General features: G+C 42.9%; 1 protein-coding gene across 1 annotated transcript; it reads right to left on the reverse strand.

The window, feature by feature from the left end:
- Positions 1-271: 271 nt before the first annotated feature.
- pigq (phosphatidylinositol glycan anchor biosynthesis, class Q) lies at positions 272-22,187 on the reverse strand. Its single transcript, XM_080724334.1, has 14 exons — positions 22,103-22,187; positions 21,083-21,282; positions 20,327-20,513; positions 18,846-19,072; positions 14,717-14,913; positions 14,040-14,171; positions 12,507-12,627; positions 11,755-11,881; positions 11,204-11,357; positions 8,459-8,570; positions 8,084-8,164; positions 3,447-3,561; positions 2,829-2,890; positions 272-2,392 (listed from the first exon to the last, which is right to left on the reverse strand). Exons 2-14 carry the CDS (start codon positions 21,236-21,238, stop codon positions 2,240-2,242), a joined length of 1,824 nt encoding a protein of 607 aa, XP_080580460.1. The 5' UTR covers positions 21,239-21,282; positions 22,103-22,187; the 3' UTR covers positions 272-2,239.
- Positions 22,188-22,211: the final 24 nt, after the last annotated feature.

The following is a 22,211-nucleotide window of genomic DNA, read 5'->3' on the forward strand; positions in this document are numbered from 1 at the left end:
ATAATACAGTACTTGTTACTACTGTATGATTGCAGGTTGATTTGACCGGTTGACTGGGGAGTTGTATAATCTGGTCTACAGAGAATCAGTGGATCTAGCCTGTGATTCCAAAAATGAATTCCCATAGAAACCAGAGGCCGGCTCATAGTCATATGGCCTACCTATAAACCTCTGAAATCTTATGAAGATGACAAGTTTCTTAAAATATATTTTTTGGTTTATTTTGTTTGAGATGTCCATGTTTCATTCTAACTCGTAATGACTGGTGAGACTGGGCTACTCGATTCGGCATTCATGTGAGGGAACAATAATATTGCGGGATAAGCTACTGTTCGGGAGCTGCTAGTCAAAGTGTCCAAGAGCAAGACACTGAACTGCTCCCAATGAGCAGGTTGGTAGCTTTCATGGTTTCCTCCACCATTGATGTGAATGTGAAACACATAAAGTTATTTGGAGAAAAGTGCTATATACAAATGTAGCAGTCCATTTCCATTTAGCAGGTTGGTTAGATTCATTTGAAAAGAAGAGGTCATAAAATAAATTAAATATCAATTTGGAATTTTATTAAAGGGCAAAGGAACATCTTCAGCTGTAAAACAAATAGTAAAGTTTCAGACAAAGAATCAAGCAATGTCCAAAACGTTGTTCATCATTTAAGCAAAATTGGCACAAAAGATGTAAATGTAAAAAATCGTAATAAAGTAAGTAAAATAAGACAACAAGACAATAATTATTCAACTTGAGAAGCAGTGGGTCCAGTTTGGTTAGTTATGATGAAACTGAGGGGAGACACAATTACACACAATTAGACAAAAGGTTTAAGTTGGCACACAATTGATTCAAATGTGACATGGTTGAGCGGGAATAGCAGTAAATTATAGTTCCAACTAAAGATACCAGTTCCTTTGTGATGGGCTCTCTCAGAACAAAAACAACATTGGAATGTACAACAGCAGGGTGTGTCCTGCAGATGAGCACCGACAGCAATAAAACACCATGTACTGACAATAAAGAAACTAACACCTCCATATTAACCACATAAGCCCCATACTTAGCTGTATAACGATAGCAAACATAGCAATGTACAAGCTCATAACACATCATGATGCGCTGTGTGCTTGTAGATGTACTTTTCAAAATGTAGACATTTTTGGAACAGAATTTGGGGGAATTGTTTCATCCTCATTAAGACAAGTGCTGATATTTCAAATTATTTTAAATATGTTTTGACAAAGTATAGTTTGGCCTCAGGTGAGGCATTTCTAAAGACTATATATGCTACTATATGTCTGTCACGTGAATGCTCACTCAGTAGTTGGAACCTGAAAAGGAGACGTAAACTTAACTGAACATTGAATGGGAGATTATACACGTATAACACTTTTATAATTCATTCATTGTTTTGCATGGTAATCTTTTACCACGCAAAACCATTGTAGCAGACATACAAGCCCACAACACGTCATGAATCATGATGTCAGCTCGTAGATCAGCTATTTTCAATTCTTTTGAAAGGTTTTGGAAATCTGGTTAATGTCAGTTTTCATTTACGCTAGCATCTGACTTTCACAAACAAATAAAATGACAACAACAAACAAGTTTTCAAAAGTCTCCAAATGTCAAAGAAAGTTGTTAGAACACAAATAAATAGGGAATACATTTGATTCAGCAAGCCACTTTCTAAGGAAAGAAATATAAAACCTATGCATTGAGGGAAAACAGAATCAGAATTTCTTTTTTGCAAAATGTCTGACTAATATAAGTTAATACTTCAATTTATTAACATAAAATCATAAAATTATTATTATCTATCTCTGATCAGTGCAGTTAATGTATTAATAAGGTACCTGATTTCAAAAAGTACTTAGCATCCCTCCTACACGCACTAGCCTAAAGAATCTCTCAATGGCTGTAACATCATCTCCATATCTGAGCTACTTTGCATCTCACACACACACACGCACGCACGCACGCACGCACGCACGCACGCACGCACGCACGCACGCACGCACGCACAGGTAAAATGGCACACACACACCTTCTCAGACCACGTACTCGGCATCTCTGCTGTGTTTCTCTGGGAGTTGTATTCCCTTACGGATCCATTTGAACACTCTCAGAGTTCAACTGAACCTCCAGATGTTGTGGCCTATCTCTTTGCCTGCATCTCTCCTGGCCCCGTCCCCCTTCCTCCTCCTACCCCACCATCTCCATCATGCATCTCATCCATTGCTATCTCTCAGTCCACCTTGGTGCTCTTGTGTTTCCAGGGGTAGACCAGTTCTCCGACAAACAGCTTCTTGGCCAGGGCGAGCCAGGAGTCCTTGGGGTAGCAGCTGTATGTGGGGGTGCGATAGGTCTTCACCACATCGCTGAACTTCAGCGGGTTCATCTGGCCGGGAGAGAGGAGAAACAGTCAAGGACAAGCTCCTACGTCGACGTGAACAGAAGTGTGTGAACATTTCAACTTTAACTCCTTAAACCCTATATACTTTGTTGACTGGGGTCTATACTAGACCGTACTTGATAACCTCCCCTTTTCAGGGAAATTAGACCATCTACAATCTCATAAGTCGTCACAACGCGTTATGAGCTTGCAGATCTGTTATGTTCGCAGAAATCCTCGCCTATTAAGACATGCCTGGAAAAGGGATGCTAGGGTTCATGTGGTAAGCCCATGTCTGCATTTTCTATTTCTAGATACTGAGACAAAATGAGCGGTTGAAGATGGCTGGATGAATGGATGGAGACAAAATGATGTCCTTGATGGAAAGTAGAGAAAAGGTGTCTTAAAGGAAATGAAAGGACAAAGGCCAAGAGAAGCTTACCTCCATCATCAGGTGGAGGGCTGTTCCTGGCTCTTCACACAGCACCCTGAACTTCACCCCCTCTGCACAAACACAGCACCAAAACGCACCCATCACTATACAATGACACCCCCTTCATCATATCTAACATATGTATATTAGATCAATATAGTATAGCATATATAATTTAATTTGATTAACGTTCACCTTTTGCCCTACTTGCATGAAGCGCACAGGTAAATGCATGCAGGCACACTGTTCTTTATCCCCCTAAAGTCTGTTTTATCTATCATTTATCTTTAGCAGGTCATTTGGCATCCTATATGTGTATAGTTTCAATGTACTGTACTACAAACAGATAGATATTTCAATATTATACTGCTTAGATAGGTTCTTAGTTTACCTATGATCCTAGATTACCATTTCTAAGCATTTCATGTATTTCCTTGTGTTTTCCTTGATTACTGTGAATCATTTTGGATTAAGAGCGTTTGCTAAATGCCTAAATTGTAAATTGACCGGGGATTCCCCAGGGCTCTATGCTGAAAATAGCAGATCTCCAACCTCACACTGCAATTCTTTGCCGAAAGTTCACCCCAAGAACAGGGACGTTACGGTTCAGTGGAGTGTGTACATTACCTGCCAGTCTGTAGGAGCGACAGATGCGCAGGCCCAAGCCGAACAGAGGGAAGGAGTTGATGAAGTCCACGCTGAGGTGGAGCACGCCCTGGAACAGCACCACGACCAGCCGCAGCTACAACCCCACCACACAGACACATGCAGGAGTCACAAACAAACCATACAGACCACATGGATGTTCAATGAATGAGCAAAGTGTGCATGTGCACCACGAAAACAATGGAGAGGCAAGAATAATTCTACACACTACACAGTAAAATTCTTCATTCAACTTAAATTAAATGAACACACAGGATTTTACTGTGAAATTCTTATTTGAGTGAGTAATTGTCTCCACCAGCCGAAGGCTGTGAGACAAGGCTGCGAGACAAGGCTGCGTGTGCGTCCGTCCGTCCGTCCGTCCGCCCGTCCGTTACCAGCTAATCTCTGTTGGCCCGGTCGCTGCCAAACTGTCCACACACGCTCCCTGGATACCAATTCAGAACCTCTGCCCTAAATCTTTCAAATGGGCCTGTTCTAGCGCCACCAGGAGGCCGATTTTTGCAAAACTAACTTTTGCCATTACTCCTACAGATTTTGTCCAAACAACAGTATCTCTACAGTCATGTGATCGAAATGGATTCATCTGATTTTCCATATTCCATCCTGATTGGCTAAAACTGGCTTCCAAAGTTTGCAGAATTGGTCCGTTTTGAATAAAATGCCTGAAATCATGAACGCAGTGTAGTGTGGGGATTTAAGGGGAGCAAATGCTAATTTCGTGCAAATTTGTCTTAAAGCGCAAAATCTTGCACAGATGTAGCCCAGGGCTTGCTCTAATGATTTAGCTAGGGCGCCCCAGCCGACGACCTTCGGGGTCGCCACAGCGGCCAAATCAAGTTGGGCTCCCATCGACTTTCTATACAGGAGGAAAATACCCAGAAAAACATTTTTTTTCTGGGTATTTAACTCATTGGCCGCCTCCCCCGATAGTCCCGAGAAAATCCCAATGTCGCTCCCCGCCAGGCCCGATAGTCCCGAGAATTAGCTTTTATATAATGTAATGTTTAATTACATTCTCCCCCTGCTCGTGACAAATTCTGAGCCTTTTATCTTAAAGGGAACCTAAAATATCACACATCAAAGTAAGTGTGTTTGAAAAAAAGACTGTAATAATGTACAAATTGCAATACAAATGTATAAATCTCCCCAACCACAGTTAATTGGCAAAAGACGCATTTGAGCTCAAAAGGCTGGCAGCCGAAAAAAAAGAGAAGAAAAAAACAGCTGTGTGTGTGTGTGTGTGTGTGTGTGTGTGTGTGTGTGTGTGTGTGTGTGTGTGTGTGTGTGTGTGTGTGTGTGTGCACATCTCTTAGCTGGCTGGTGGTCCACGACCACTGTCTGTTTCAGTGGTCCCCCTGTCCTAATCAGCACACAGTCCCATAAAGAAATAGTGCTATCAGAGTCTCTGATTCAGAGATCTGTCTCTCTCTCTCTCTCTCTCTCAAGACACAAAAAAATTATCGCCAATTCGCCATATAAATGCTTCTAAAACATACCTGAGAATGATGATGGTTGATTAGTATCCACAGGTTACTGTATAATCCATATATCCAGGCTATAATATATTGTTTTGTAATGGTCCACAAGCAGCCAAGCAGGCCATTGTCAACAGGCGGTCCTTTGCAAAAGGGGGTCCCTGGGGGGTCCGCGGGCTCAACGCTTCGCTCAGCAGAGCAGTGGGAACACGATAATCAACTCTTACAAAATCAATCAATAAAACTGCCCGATTACATAAAGTTCACACGACGCGATCCAGTTGATTCAGAGACAAGTGAAGTGGTCCCTGAAAGGGGGTCCGTCCTCTCACTACCCTGCCTGGTCTCCAGCCAACACTTCTCAAGGGTGGTGGTCGTGGACCACCACCAAAACTCCCACGCTCCCCCACCACGCTCCTCCAAAAAAGCAAGAGATCAACTAGTGTTGATTACTAACGAGCAAAGACGCAGAGGAGCTGTTTAGCAGGGCAGTGCAGAGGATTTTTTTAGGGGCAGGGGGAGACATTTTTCTAACATGTCCTAGAATGTGAAAATAGCAGATCTACAAGCTCTACAAGCTCTCAATGTGTCACAGAGCGATGTGTTGAGCTTGTAGAGCTTGTAGATCTGCTATTTTCACATTCTAGGACATGTTAGAAAAAAGACTCATGCCCCCTTTGATGTCTATTTGTGTGTGTGCACCTGTACAGATCAAAACCCATCAGAGACCGAAAACAGACACATAGAGACAGAGAGAAAGCGCCCCCAAGTGGGGGCTCACATAAATGCTCACATAAATACTGCAATATACAGTAGTATATATGTGAAATTGCTGAGTGTATGGTCAGACATAGCCAATAAAAATATGTTTCTCTGCATTTTTCTAAACAGAAAAAAAAAAAAAAAAGAAATCCTATTACATAATTACATTAGTACACTTATCTGATAATGCCTGAAGCCATAAAGACAAATATCAAGTGAGTTATCCACTTGAAAAGCGATCGATCACAAAAAGGTCAATATTTCCAGTTGTTTCAATTATAGCTGGATTTTGGTCAAAAATGGCTATTTTGAGATGGCTGCAACTATAGAAAAAAAAGCTTTTTATTTATTTGTTTTATTTTTTGGTGAGACTAGAGGTGGTCCTGTTTCAATTCAGGTCCTGTATGACACAAAATACAGAATACAGAATTTAGGAAAAATGTCAATATAAAAAAAATATATCAATTTTTTCATTAAACAAAATGGCAGGGGAGCCAAACAGTCAATGTTAAAATGGCGGCCAATGAGTTAAGTAGGATCTGAGGGGTCTAACTAGGGGTTTGTCATGATGCTGAATCCATTGCAGGCATTTTTTTTTGCACAAAAAACATTCCTTGGGCTAGAAATGGCCTCAGAAAACGATGCATGTATGGGTGAGAATTCATGTTAGTCGGAGGCCTTAGGGTTTTTTTTCTCGTGCTAATCAGTCTAAAAGTGCAAAATTTTGCACAGATGTAGCTCAGGGCATGCTCTAACGATTTAGCTAGGGTGCCGTGTCGTTTTCTGAGGCCATTTCTAGCCCAAGGAATGTTTTTTGTGCAAAACAAATGCCTGCAATGGATTCAGCATCATGACAAACCCCAAGTTAGACCCCTCAGATCCTACTTAAATACCCAGAAAAAAAAAGTTTTTCTGGGTATTTTCCTCCTGTATAGAAAGTCGATGGGAGCCCAACTTGATTTGGCCGCTGTGGCGACCCCGAAGGTCGTCGGCTCGGGCGCCCTAGCTAAATCATTAGAGCAAGCCCTGGGCTACATCTGTGCAAAACGTTGCGCTTTAAGACAAATTTGCATGAAATTAGCATTTGCTCCCCTTAAATCCCCACACTAGTGTGAGATTTTGCCAAACTAATTTTTGGAACAAAATGCCTCAAATCATTCATTCAGCATCAAATTGCTGTTAAAGGCCAAAGAAGACATGGCAGCCTTTTCACATTTAGCGCCACCAGGACCTACCTGACCTGGTGGAGACCTGTGCGCAGAAGAGCACTGCTTCTAGTTTCATTTCATTTCAACCTTTACAGTATTAATTCTCAGAGAACACACTGAGGGCTCTCAGTGTATGGATTGTATGCATTTCCTTTCGGCAAATGCAGATTCATCGAATAATCCTGAAGTGTTTTTAGAAACTGGTCTGATCATTAGCCACTTAAGCCACTCAAAAAAATGTAGTGACTCATTTCAGTGAAGGTGTTGAATTGCTGCCCTGCCTGCCCACTTCAGTCATCTTTTATAAAGCGATATCAGTAGCCTAATCACTGCATCAGTGCTCTTAAACAGACATTTACATGCAGTTTGCGAAACTCTACAATGGACACGTTTGGAGTAGTTGTTGGCGGGAGGGGATTTGCTGCCGCCCATCTATCGTCAAGCAGAGATAGGGTTTTACTCCCCCCCCCCCCCCCCCCCCCTTTGTCAGTCTTTCAGGGGTAGGCAAGAGCTCACTTGGGCACACAGCTCTATGGTGGCTAGTGGCTACGCTTCTGCGTAAGAATATATCTTCAATCGAGGATCCACCCTGTAACCTGCTCTGAAGAACCTGTGTGAGTCTTTCTTAAAAAGGACACATGTTTGAAAATGGATTCCAATGAGGAAGTCCAAGAATTACAGTTGCTATTACAGGAGAAAATAAAGGTCTTTATTGTTAAAACAAACTACAACCACTGCACCGAGGGAGGAAGAGCAGCAGAAGAGTGAGATGATGAAGGAGAAGATTGAGGGCCTGAACAGAGACATATCAACCCTTTCAGAGGAGGAACTTGGCGCTTAACTCTCATTCTTGCAGAACTACAAGACCAACAATGAAAAGAGTCAAGTTCACACAGCAGGACCTACAGTGGGGTTCTGGAGGATTGTAGTGTAATAAGACTGATTTAATATCCTAAAGATTCAAACTGAGGACATTTTCTCAATGTCTTGAGATTGTTTTAGTTAGTTTGTAAACCACACAATACGGTTTCAGACGGGTATCTTTTTTGTTTTGTAAAGCATACTTTTTTTTTAATGTTTTTTCAATTTTAGTTTTTGTTATTTTGTTAGTTTTAGTTTACTCTAATAATAACCTTTGGTGTGTACGTACCAGAGTGAAGACCAAGTAGTACAGAGCTGTTGTCGGAAGCAGGAACAGCAGAATGGTGAAGAGTAGAGTCCCGATGAAGAGCTGAAAACACAACACCATGCGATCATATCATAATCATATCATATCATAGGTAGGCCTGTCACGATCATGACATTTTACTTGACGATTAATTGTCATACAAATAATTGCGACAGAATGTGTACACTCTAGGAAATGCTATTGAACTTGTGTGCGTCAAGTCTGACTTTGTAAAGTGAGTGAATACATGACTGAAAGACAGAGGGTGTGTGTGTGTGTGTGTGTGTGTGTGTGTGTGTGTGTGTGTGCGTGTGTGCGTGCGTGCGTGCGTGCGTGCGTGCCACATGCATGTGCTACCTGGTCCAGGTCGTAGGAGCAGGAGTCCACTCTTTGTCTCAGGACGTTCCACTTCTTCCCTCTGAAGAGTCTCCAGAGAGAGGACAGCCCGTAGATCTTCATGCAGTACAACCTGACACAAACACAGACACACGGTTCAAAATATGTGTAGGTCATGGATCGCACACAATGGCAAGAGTTGCTTTTCTTTTACTTTATTGCATCTCGATTGAGAAAACACACTGAAGAAGGCTGGATAGCCGAAATGTTTGTTTTCTCATTCAAGATGCAATAAAGTAAAAGTAAAGCAACGTTTTTCTTTTTCACCTGGTGTCAATTGTCTACCGTAATTTAATCCTGGGCGCTACACTCCGTCTGCCAACCTGGGAAGAGCAACAGACTGACCTTGTGCTTCCTTATATGCACGAGGAGTCCAGCAGCTTCTTTTCACCTTACAAGAGAGAATTTTGACCAGGTGGTTTCCCTCACAATCCACAAAACAATCAATCAGACAGGTCTGGCTCTTATTTTCAACCAATGTCCCGGCTATGGGAAATGCCCAAAATGCAAATAAACAGCTTAAATGTTTTAAAAGTTCAAGGGTGTGTGTACGTGTATACTGTATATTAATACGAGGATGGTGCCAGAGCTATGAGACACAACGTCAATTCACCCGGAACTTCTCTCCATATCTCTAAATCCACAGAGAACTGGAACACATCTCTGTGGTGCTTGTGTGCATTAAACCAGACACTAATGATAATGTTGTAGCTGAGATGATACTGTGCATGATCACATCCCGAGATCTAGAGATGATATCACCAGCTGTACACTATTGAACACACTACTTCAATATGAACAATACAGTATGTTTTGGGATACAAGACGTAGGACTTTTGGAGCAATGATGCTATGGTCATGATAAGACATCTGCATTTAATTTCAATGCCATGGCAGGTACCCTTATACTAAGAACGTTTCTAAATATAGCACAATAATGTGTTACCCCGACAACCTTCAGGCTTTTCAACACCTTAGCCGATGGGCGCTCAGGTGGGGCAGAGCTACAGTATTTCCTGGCCTATAGCAATCATACAGTGCAATAGAGCAGTGAAGTGTGACGTAATTTACACATCCTACCTGGTTTCGCGGTTTTCTTGCCCCTTTCTGAATTCCCATAGACCTTTTTCATATCACACCATATAAGGACTGTGTTCCAATTATAAACAAATTATCTCAGTGGTTTGTCTCATATGGATATGATGGTGAGAAAACGCTAATGTTACTGTTGCCGAATTAGTTACATTTTCGCTAGAAACAGGCTTTATCAAATATGACTATAATAAACCATACAGAGCCACCTCGCCGACAATATCGCAAAGACCGTTTGTTTATCTTTGGACTGCAATGCTTATATGAGACGATTTAAGATGACTCATGTTATTCTCCATAGAGAATTACTTCTGTGGAACCGGGGGATGAGCGAGTCACGTCATGACTTCACTGTTCTATAATGAGGCTCTTACACCAGTATGCTATCAAAGCCCCAAGACGAATGTTTTAAGATATTTTGTCAGGTTTTTCTGCCTTTAATTGATAGTTTACAGTGTAGATGGACTGTACACAGGGAGAGAGACGGGGAGAGACAGCAAAGGTCGCCAGGAACCGGACTCTTACACACAATGCACTGTCAAGGCTACCTTAGAGCTATAGTCTGGGCCAGATCTATTCTGTTTGCCACACAACTTCCGTCCTGTGTGCAATTGGCCGCAGCTTGTGCAATGCAGCATTAATTCCTAGCATTTCAGGTTTTTAATTAACAAAATCAATAGCCAAAAACAATCAATATGTTTCATGACCATGGGAACCCTCTCTCTCTCTCTCTCTCTCTCTCTCTCCCTCTCACCGTATCTGTGTAATCAGTTTTCTCTACTCATTAAAATGTTTGAATAATTTTGCACACCTACAGTACAATATAGCGTAGGTGTCTGAACCGGTATTGGTATAAGATTTTTTTTTTATCACAGTACTGTAGGGGGGAAAAAAGTCCAAGTTTTTTACTGTAGTGAGAAAATGGGCTCCCACAAGGCCACAATCGATTGTTGAGATTGCACTTAAATTCAGAAGTACCTTTTATGCTGATCACAATATTACGTGGCAAAAAGTAATCGCTTTTGAAGCCTATATTTCCTTCAAGCGTCCTATTGTGAAAAACATTAAACATACTTCTGCATTTAAGTGGCTTCTCATCTCTCCTCCATTTGCTCACGCTGAACAACACTGTTGATTCAACCTTGCTCCTCTTTCAAAATGAACAGGCCCTCCTCTGACACCCCAAACACTGCCAAGAAAAGCCCTCCCTCATGAGCACACACCCTGAAGTCATAATAATCTTTAAAAGTAGAGTAAATGCAATTAACTGTTTAACTACAATGCTGTTTCTACAGACCATATATGCAGAGTTAGGCAACACACTTTTTTCAAATAGAGCAAATAACCCTGATTAAATGTATTTGATAATATTACAGTCATAGTGTTATACACACACTGTAACTGAATGGAATTAGGCAATAAGCCTCAATGAGGCTCTCTCATAAGAAGCAGGAGACACTGCCCCCTGGTGTACAGACTTTGTAATATGTGCAGCTACACAAAGTGTAGGGTAGGATTGTTGTGTGTGTTGTGTGTGTGTGTGTGTGTGTGTGTGTGTGTGTGTGTGTGTGTGTGTGTGTGTGTGTGTGTGTGCGTGCGTGCGTGCGCTCTCACCTGGCTCCGTACACATAGAAGCAGTAGATGTGGAAGGTGAGCAGAGCCACCATGTCAGACAGCAGCGACAGGGCAAAGGTCAGACCCAGGCACGCCGACAGGCCCACGTACCACAGGATCCTCTCTATGAACGGAGACATCAGGTGGATGTAGCCTGCAGGACGGGGACGCCATGGAGGAGAAAGAACGGGAAGGAAGAGTGAGGAACTGACCGTATCAAATATGCCGTTACAGAGACACCTCCCCGACAAGTTTGTTTATTTTTGGACCACGATTCTTATACGAGGCGATTTTAAGACGACCCAATGTTATTCTCCGTAGAGAAATTACTTTGGGGAACCAGGGGATGAACGAGTGACTTCTGGACTTCGCTACTCTAGGATAACAGATTTTGACAAAAACAATGGTGATCTCATGCAGAATCAATTTTGTCCCCCCGCCCGCCCCACGTCTGTGTGTGTGTGTGTGTGTGTGTGTGTGTGTGTGTGCGTGTGTGCGTGCGTGCGTGCGTGCGTGCGTGCGTGCGTGCGTGCGTGTGTGGTGGGACTCACTGATCCAGAGGTGGATGTGGTAGAGGAAGAAGCGTCCCAACACCTGGTCCAGAGCCCTGTTCATCTTCAGTCCCGCCGGCGCTCCCATCAGCCACTGCAGCAGCTCCTCCAGCTCCTTGGCCACGCGCTGCATAAGAAACACAGCACAGCAGACGAGTCACGACACGTTTTTGCTGAATGTTTAGCCCAAAATAGAGATGCTAGTGCATGTGGTTAAAGCTTCAGTCTAACTTTCACAGTTACAGAACTCAGAGGGGTGCAAAAAATTGCATCAGCAGTAAATTCAGAGCCTTCAGCCCAACTTACAGCAAGAAAGTGTCCGTGGCAAAGACTTGTCCTTGTCCGTGGGAAATATTCGTTTTCTGTTTTACACACAATTATAATGTCCATATTTTGATCATAAGACCCAATTACTGAATGTCAAGTCTCCAGGTTTTCTACAGCATTTTCATGCCACTGGTTTACCATGACACTATGGCACATTATGAGTCCACTACTACTAGAGGTGCTCAAACCTTTCATTTGCAAGGACCCCCATAACAAATGGACCCAAAAATGGACCCTAGCTATGTTATGGTCATTCACGGAAAGCTATTTATGTGTTTCTGGTAATATTTAATATTTTGTATGTCCATGGCAATAATTGTTAGTTATTGGCAAAAGCCAGCATGTTCATGACCCTGACACACAGACACCCACAGAAAGACAGACAGAAAGACAAGCAGGAAGACCAACAGACGAGAGAGACATACGTCGGCGATGGGCACCAGTGTGTTGGCCAGCATGGTGATGCGGTTCTCTCTGTAGAGCCAGGAGATGAGCAGGAGGCCCAGAGCTATGTCCACAATGAAGGACACCAGGATGTTGGCTTTCCTATTGGACACACACACACACACACACACACACACACACACACACACACACACACACACACACACACACACACACACACACACACACACACACACACACACACACACACACACACACACACACACACACACACACACACACACACACACACACAACCGGAAAATCTGTTATTTAGAGCGGGTGACAACCGTCGTGCGATTAAGCATAAATTAGTTTTACGGTTGGAAAATGGAACCTTTTGTGAATGAACATTCCTGCTACTTGGCGCACAGATTAAGGGGTCAGGGGCCTAATAACCAATGGGATCTAATATCTCCCTTGGCGGATTGGGGTAGATTTCAGGTTCGAATCCAGGTGGATTACATGTTTTTGCCAATTTTTCCCCTTTTCTTGTCACCAAACCATTCCCCTGCTTGTTTAGTCTGTTGGAACGCAGACATCAGGGATACACTACCCGGCAAATCTCACCGGGAGTCTCCGGCCAATAGCATTTGTTCTCCTCCCCCTCCCCCTTCTGTCTGCTGTTCTCTCTGTTCTGCTCCTGCTGCTGGCCGCTCGCATGAGTAAATGAGGAAGTGAATCCGCGGTGGAAAACAAGTGATAAATCATAGCGATTTTGATAATTATAATGGATAAGCATAAACAAACCAGTTCAGATGAACAATACTGATGTAAAATAAGATATCTGAACGGCTTCATATATTTTATATGCGCAAAATTACAATTAGAATGTTGTGAACCACAGTTACAGGGGGCTGACCCAGGCGTTTCTTCTTGAAATGCCTGGATCCCGAGGCTACTGCTTGTGTAATGTTGTCACTGCCGGGGGGCGCTCTCCATTCCGGCATGTCGCCACTCCGACAGTGACTTCTTATTGTCGGAGTGGCAACACCTCCATAGAGGTTAAGGTTAGGGCTAGGGTAAGAGATAGGGTTAGTGTCGGAATGGAGACATGTCGGAAAGGAGACATGTCGGAATGGAGAGATGCACTCGTCACTGCCGATACTGCTTGATTAGATACTGGTAGAAAAGAATAAAAATCTTTTTTGGGGTGAACAACTATCCCGCTAAGAAGTAGTGAAAATAGCCGATCTACAAGCGAAGAGAGATGCACTCGTCACTGCCGATACTGCTTGATTAGATACTGGTAGAAAATAATAAAAATCATTTTTGGGGTGAACAACTATCCCGCTAAGAAGTAGTGAAAATAGCCGATCTACAAGCGACGCATTGTGAGATTGTAGATCTGCTGTTTTCACTAGTTTAGGTCCCGGCCAAACATCCAATTTCTGGGTCTTGAGCTAAAACGTTAGGGAACCACTGTGTTAGAACGTCCGGCATAGTGCCTCCGTGGTGGTGGATTGAAACCCTACTCCTGCGCCACCCAAACTCCCTGGATTACACATGCTTACCTCATAGATTGTGTGTGCGTGGCAGCTTTCTTGGGAGAGCTGAGCGTGTGCATGTGGTCCGTCCTGTAGCTTAGCTGGACACACGTGGACAGTTTACTGGACAGGAAGTGCACCGGGTAGAGGTTGAGGACCCTGGAACGGAAGAAGTAGTTAAAGGTGGGGAGGAGGATTCTATTTTGATCTATTGAATATGGAGGGTCACTGGCTTCTCAGTTGTAAAAATGAGATCCCTAAGGGTCTGCAACTCAAAGGAAACACACACCAGACGCGGACGCGACGCGTCAAAACATACACGCTCATTATTTTCACTGAAGTAACCCACAGAAACAGAAACTCTGACAGAAACTTCGACACAAAGATCATTTGTAGTGTAAGGGTCAGAGTCGCCACTGTCAGGATTTTAGTCTGCAGGATAATGGTAGTGTCCTAGTAAATCTGTGGGCATTTTCAATTAGGTTAAAATTCTAGTTTTCTGGTGGGGACTACGGATGAAAATTAGCATCCTTGCTAAATAGGGCGTATTTACATAGCATTGCTGTTCACCTTCATAAATAAACAAATCAACGAAAGTAGTTCCAGGTTAGTCTGCTTGTTTTAGTTTTGTTTGTTTCATGAATTTCACCTGTTAATCAGTCTCTAGTGTCTCTCCTGATTGAATAAAAATGGTCCTCGCTCACCGTAGACTACAGACCCAGGTCCAGATGGAGAGTAGCCAGGTGATGAAGAGGCAGATGGGCGTGGAGGCGTGTCTGAGCAGCTCCACTATGATGCTGGCCTCGCGGCCCTCTGACTGCCAGTGGGTCATCTTCAGCGGCCCGTCGTCGTATTTGTCCAGGAAAAACAGCGGCTCGCTCTGAGACACCGTCTGGAACATCTGGGGCAGAGAAACCAGGGGTGGGAAAAAGTACTCACATTTTTTAAATAGAAAAAAAAATAAGTAAGGTTATCAATACTGCAATGTAGAAATGTTGTTACCGTTCTGTTCTGTTAATCTTTGTGCAAGTAAAACTCCAGAATTAAAAATTTACTTGAGTAAAAGTACAAAAGTATTGGTATCAAAATGTACTTCAAGTACCAAAAGTAGAAAGTAGTCATTATGCAGTATGTCCCATTGCACAAATGTTCAAATGTATAATGTATAAAAAAGAAAAGATCTACAATCTCACAATGCGTAGCATCGCGATTCGCGACACATTGTGAGCTTGTAGACCTGCTATTTTCAAATGGCCGAAGTGTATAGGGTTGAAGTGGTTAATGTATGTGAATGTATGTGTAATGTATGTAATAATAATCAAAAACAAATAACTAGTTCAAATAATTGCAGTGGAATAAATGTATATAATATTTGCCTCTGAGATGTAGTGGAATAGAAGTATTGAAAATTGGAAATACTGATTGATTGATTGATTGATTGATTGATTGATTGATTGAAGGCTTTATTAGAAGTTTGCATAGGAAAATGTACAGTTTCATGACGGTACAGTTCACTGGTACAAGGTCTACTAAAAGGAGATCCATGAAAAGACTAAGCTTATTTCAACAGGAAACCATTAAAGTATCTCATATAACATTGAATGACAGACAAATAGAACACAGTACTATGCAGTAGATATGTAAAGAAAAGGAAAAAAAAAAGAAAACAGTAAGTCTAAACAAACAGTAAGTATATACAAGGAAGGGGCAGGGGAGGGTAGGGTTGGGCTAGGTTTTTACCAGTTGCGAACGGCTGCTGCCTGTAAGTGGTTTTTCAGGGCAATTTTAAAGGATGCTAGTGATCCACACTCCTTTATGGCCTTCGGTAAGGCATTCCACATTTTTGTAGTATAGCAGAAGAACGAGTTTGACCCTTTCTTTGAGTTGACTCTGGGTTGAACGTGATCTGTGGCACTGCCTCTGGTGTTGTAATTATGGACATCCTTAACGTTTATAAAGTATTTTGACAGGTACTTGGGTATCATAGTGGTGTAGTGTATATTGTACACCAGGCCCATTGCAAGTTGCTGTACTCTGTCATCTACTCTGAGCCACCCCACTCTTAACTGGTGAGTAGCGGTGAGGTGAGTCTGATAGGGAAGGTTAAGCAGGACCCTATTAGTTTATTTTGGGCTGTTTGGAGTTTAGTTTTTAGGGCTTGTGGGGCGTCATGATACCATACGTGGACTCCGTAGTCAAAGAGGGGCTGGATTATTGCACCAGCTATGGTCTTCAGTGTGTTGAAGTTGACCATTGGGGCGATCCTCTGTAGGAAACGAGTTTGTTGGTTGATTTTTTTTATTACTTTAGAAGTCATCTTTTCGCTGGAAAGATTAGCTTCAAGGATACATCCTAAGTAAGAGATTTAGTTTTTTCGTGTTATGACCTTGTCACCCACTTTGATTGTGAAGTTATCTACCTTTTTGAGGTTATGATTTGATCCAAAGAGGATGGACTCGGTTTTTCCCAGGTGAATTGATAATTTGTTATCGTTAAGCCATGTGCAGATCTTACTCAGTTCAGAGTTAAGTGTCTTTTCAACCTGCAAGTGGTCCTTGCCCGAGACTAGGAGAGCCGAATCATCCGCGAACAGGAACAGGTTGCAGTCGCAAGCAGATGCCATGTCGTTCACGTATTTTAGGAACAACAGAGGTCCCAGTATGCTACCTTGAGGAACACCACAACTTACTGGGAGGGGGGGGGGGGACAGGGTACCGTTAATCTCCACCACCTGTTCCCTCCCCACCAGGTAAGATTGCATCCAGCTCACTGCTGCGCTGTCAAGACTAGGCCTGTCCTCTAAACATTGACGAATCGGCGCGTCGTTTTAAGCCCCGGGAATCGACGCCAATTGTTTGAGTCGAGGCGAAATATATATATATTTTTATATCACCAGTTAGCCTACTACTGCGGTGCACTGCTGGACTGGTAGCAATTGGCGAACAGTTATTTATTGTCTCGCACCAGCGTAGGGGTGAAAGTGAGACGGAACGGCCAGAACGGTTCAGAACCGCCGCTTCGTTAAAACATTCGGAGCCGGGAAGGTGTTCCGTTAAGAGGAGGGAAGCACGCTGTCAAAATCCCATATTAAATAACCTGCCACAGCCATAGAGTATATATAAAACAGCACAAACGCACGTCCACGAATTAAACAATCTTCTAAAGTCAAATTAACATACACAAGTGTAGGCTACAAGTTACATTTTCTAATTAAAGTGCTTCTGAATTGTTCCAGTGTTGTAATCCATGATGAATGATTGTGTTTCGCTGTGTTTGCGTCCATGACATGTCCACACTGCTGGCTCTAGCGGGAGCTGTGCCTCCGCCTGTTTATGATCCGTTTCTGAAATGAATCCGTTCTCGACACTGACTCATTACTCTGTCAGGGCTCTGTGTCCCGCGACTGCGGACTGGATCCCATCGTTCATTTAAAAGAGCCGTTCAAGAGAGTGGAATCGTTCGCGAATGTCTCATCTATACTGCACGCTGCCGAGAGACGGGGCAGAGTTGAAACAGCGGAGATGTTTTATTTGTACTCTATGGTTGTACACTGCTATGCAGATAACATTTGTGCTCGCTCACCGATATCACCGAAAACACTGTGTATTCAATGCATCTTAATGTATTTATTGTATTATGTTGACGTGGTTTAAAGCAGTTTTTAAACAAAAAGTAGACTATAAAACGATTCGTCGACGCGTCGGATTAGCCCCTGCGACTCGAATCGACTTCATAAATCCTGAGTCGAGGACAGCCCTAGTCAAGACCGATGGCTTTTAGTTTCTCAATCAGAATAGGATGATCCACGGTGTCAAATGCCTTCTGGAGGTCCATCATGACCATGCCGCTATATTTGCCCTCATCCGCTTCGCGTTTGATTTGGTCAGTTAAATAGAGAAGGCATGTGTCAGTGGAATGGGATTTTCTGAATCCAGATTGGAACTCGTAAATCAGATTATTCTCATCGAGATATCTTGCAATCTGTTCGTAGACTATTTTCTCCATGACTTTGGATATGGAGCTAAGAATGGAAACGGGGCGGTAGTTTCCAGGGTCTAGTTTGCTACCTTTTTTGTGCAGGGGGGTTACTTTTGCTAGTTTGAAGTCCTGGGGGACATGACCCTGTTCGATGGAAAGGTTAATTATGTGGGTAATGTTTGGAGCAATGGTGGCGGCTGAATCTCTGAGAAATCTAGCTGGGATTTTATCAAGGCCAGTGGCCTTGTGTTGAGGTAGGGCGCTCAATTTTTTAAACACTTCATCAGTTGTCACTTGACTCCAGTCAAGTAAGTAAATGTACTAACTTTACACCAATCCAGAGAACACACATGAGGAGCATGGTGGTACTACCGACAGGTGCACTACAGTGTTCATTTTGTTGGCCTAAAACTATGACTACATACACTGGCAATTTCATCAACAAAACTTTCAACTAGACAAAATGTTAGGGAGGGACTAGTGGAGAAGAGATCCCGTAGAACTACCGGTAAGTCAAGTCATTCTATGCTTGGCTGCGTGTAACGCTTCGAAAAGCTCACAGCGTGTTGCAGACGTGTTGTAAGCTTGTATATCAGTTATTTTCTGCCCGCAGACAGGCATAAATCAGGCAGATAATGTTTTTGTCAACTAAATCAACTGTAGATTCAGTTAACTAAAATCTTCTAATATTTAGTCAACCAAAACTAGTCTAAAAGTAAACATTTCAAAAAAATATGACTAAGAAGATTAATGGAATTTTATTCAAAAGACTATGACTAATGTGCTGTCAAAATGAACACTGGTCACATATCATGTCTGCAGCATGCAGCATGCAAATGCTAATGTTTGCTGTACCTGTCGCAATTCAGACGGTGGATCGGCATTGGGGTCACGAGGCCCGTTCTCTATGGGATGGAGCTGGGACAGCATGACCTTCCTCTGCTCGTAGTGCACAAAGATGACCTTGTCCTCGTCTTCTTCACCTTCACCTTCACCATCCTCATTCTCCTCTGTCTCTTCCTTCTTCTTCTTCTTCTCCTTCTTCTTCTTCACTGTACTGGCATCCTGTATTGGCCTCCCGTCTGATAATAAACAAAGATTTAAAGGTGATACACCATGAATTTTCACTTTTACTATTTTAAAACCTTTTTTGGGGGTCCCAATAGCACCTTCTATCCTCACAAAGTCCCATTTCTGACCATTGTGTCTTTCTCTGTTTTTGGGAAGGCAGAGGTTAAAAGCTTTCCACGGGTTCTCAGAACAGGCTGTCCTGAATTGCTCTACTTGCATTTGCCCTCCCCGCCCTTCAGGTCCAAACCAGAAGAAGCAAGCTGTCAAAATCCCATATTAAATAACCTGCCACAAATGCATGTCCAAGAAGTAAACAATCTACTAATGTCAGATTAACATACACAAGTGTACTAGTTATATTTTCTAATTAGGTGCTTCTGAATTGTTCCAGTGTGTTTGTGTCAGTGTAATCCATGCCGTTTGTGCGCTGTGTTTGTCTGTTGACGACTAGTCGCAACGCTTCCATGTTCACACTGCTACTAGCTGGATCGTGCATGAGCTGTGCCTCCCCAAGTGGATGATCCGTTGATTTTGAATCTGTTCGCGACACTGACTCACTACTCAGTCAGTACTGTGTCTCGCGACTGCGAACCGGATCGCATCGTTCATTTAAAAGAGCCGTTCAAGAGAACCGAATCATTTGCGAACGTCTCATCTCTACTGCCGACGGGGCAGCGTCTTCTATCGTTGTGCATGCGGTGCTGTGCACTGTGTGCAGGTATCGTACTCGGCATTGTGCCCTGCTACCCTTACCAATACTGAACTGAAAATCCTCTGAGAGCCATTCAAAAATGAGAGGGGCTCTCTGAGTCTCTATTCAAGAGTGGTAATTTAGCCTCAAACCATAAAACGTTTTGGGGACATAAACAATATGATATAAATACTTTTTAAATGCATGGTGTATCACCTTTAAGAGATAAATCGGTCAATCCTCACTTTGTCTCATTTGTGTCAAATAGTAAAGCCTGAGTTATACTTGTTATGCACGGGTGTCGCACAGCGAAAACAGCACATCTACAAGCTCACAACTCTGTGACATGTTGTGAGCTTGTAGATTTGCAATACTTTTGGAATAATATGGGTTTTACCTTGATCCCAAATGTGAAACTTTTTATAACATCTTCTGAAACGTTACTCAAAACCACCTTAAAATCGACATACAGTAAGAAAATCTTCCCTTCAATCTGTGATATACGATTCTAAAGCCAATCGGAAGCTGTTTGCACACCTAGCAATAAAGAACAATTCTTATTCAGCAAACTCACTCTGGTCTCTGTACAGGACTTCGCAGGTGAAGCCCATCTTGCCGATTGTGCGGCTGAGCTGGAGCCAGCGTCCCTTGGGAAAGATGGTGCTGAGGTCCCTAAGGAAACTCTCCATGCCCTCCTGGCCCTCCTTGGGCATGCTCCATGAGCCTAGTACAGACAGCTCCACTTTACTCTTGTCCTGCATCTGGTGTGATGAGACAACAGTGTGGGATAATGGTTTGAAATAGAGGTGTGACCATTCACCCATCTCACCATACAATTATACACCATATTAGGTTCACAAAATAGGGGGCCCGGGGGCAGAAGTTAATTATGTTTAAGGCGGTGTAAGGCACACTTTTCTGACAATGCTTACAGTCTATGTATTGTCAGTCACCCTGTTGCCAATTCCTGTTTCAACAGGAAATCTAACATGCTGCCATACAAGAGATTGTGTATAATACAACAGTGTTTTGCCCAAATGTATGCTATGCTAACATTACAACACACTACAGAAAGAATTCTCCCAATTGACAGAAAGTCAATTGTCAGAAAGTAAATTGTATTACTGATTGCGCACAAAGCCTTATTTTATGATTATCAGCATGGAGAACTCTCATAATGTAGGCACGTACATGCAAGAAAATACTAGGTACATGATTAAATTCCTAAGCTACATGCACAAACACGAGAGAGAGAGAGAGAGAGAGAGAGAAAGAGAAAGAGAGAGAGAGAGAGCTAGAGAGGGAGAGTTCTGTGCTGTGCTCCACTGACCTGCTGGATGTACTGTTTGACCTGACCGGGGATAAAGGGGTAGTGGATGACCGCCAGCACCACAGCCGTGTCCTCATAGCCAGGGATCCAGCGTCCGACCAGCAGCCCGCTGTCGGCACGGTTACAGCACTGGGGGAAGAAGATCTTCAGCACCATGGCCACTTAGCGCTGCCTGCCGCTCACGATTCAGGATCCAGCGACTGTGTGAGCGAGAGTAGTTTGAGATGACACACAGTCACCACACTGACCACACTGTATTGTCTTTGTTCACCAGACCTCCCTTTGCAATCCCACAGTAAAAGCAGACACTGGCCTTATTTTGCCCTTCAAATATTGAGCGCTGGGCACGTTGCTGTGGCAACAGCGCCTGGGGCAAGGGGAAGCGATTGATTTCAGTTTGCAATAATTGGCAAACCGCGAACAGAACAGATTTCAGAATTAATAAGCAAACATAAATTCAATATCAACATGGAATGGAATGACAACTAAGTAGTAACTGATGAATAGCTTTATATCAGTGGTTCTCAAACCTTTTCCATGTCAAGGACCCCCAAATTGACATGCATTAGGCTACGGACGCCCATTCAATGGTATTTCTATCTCTGAGACCCAAATTCATATTGTAAAATCATGTTCATTTAACTCTGAGAGTGTACAAAATGGACCCTTTAGAGTTCATTTGGTTCCATTTGTCCATGTGTACACTGTCAGGGTTACAAACGCAAACCCACTTGGTTCCTATGACTATCATTTAGCTCAAGTACATCTGGGGGTCTCCCACTTTGAGAACCAATGCTTTCTATCTCACCACCCTAAACTAAACATCCCGGCGCGTGCTCAAGTTCACCAAGACTGTCTAGACAGCTGCCAACAAGTCCAAGTCCTCGAAAATTACCTCTGTTGTTGTTGAATGAAAATGTAAGTCATTATTATAAGTCAACATTGCAAACTATATCCGAACGCGCTTATAAATGTACATTGAAATATTACTAAGCCCGTAAATATAAACACATTAGTTACCTTAAACGACATGAGATGAGATTTACCCTTCGAACAAGACAGCTATTCAGAGAACGTCGCCATAGTTTTTGTTGACAGTCCGTTGCAACAAAGGCTCCGACTGGAATCA

Source organism: Nannobrachium achirus (genome assembly GCF_963921795.1).
Source record: "Nannobrachium achirus genome assembly, chromosome: 4".
NCBI classification, from domain to species: Eukaryota; Metazoa; Chordata; class Actinopteri; order Myctophiformes; family Myctophidae; genus Nannobrachium; species Nannobrachium achirus.

Coding starts and splice junctions, on each gene's coding strand:
- pigq (XM_080724334.1), bottom strand. CDS start 21,238: ATGGTGCTGAAGATCTTCTTCCCCCAGTGCTGTAACCGTGCCGACAGC. Junction 19,073..20,326: donor AGTCCTGTACAGAGACCAGA/GTGAGTTTGCTG, acceptor GTTTATTATCAG/ACGGGAGGCCAATACAGGAT. Junction 8,571..11,203: donor TTCTATGTGTACGGAGCCAG/GTGAGAGCGCAC, acceptor TGTTTGTGTCAG/GTTGTACTGCATGAAGATCT.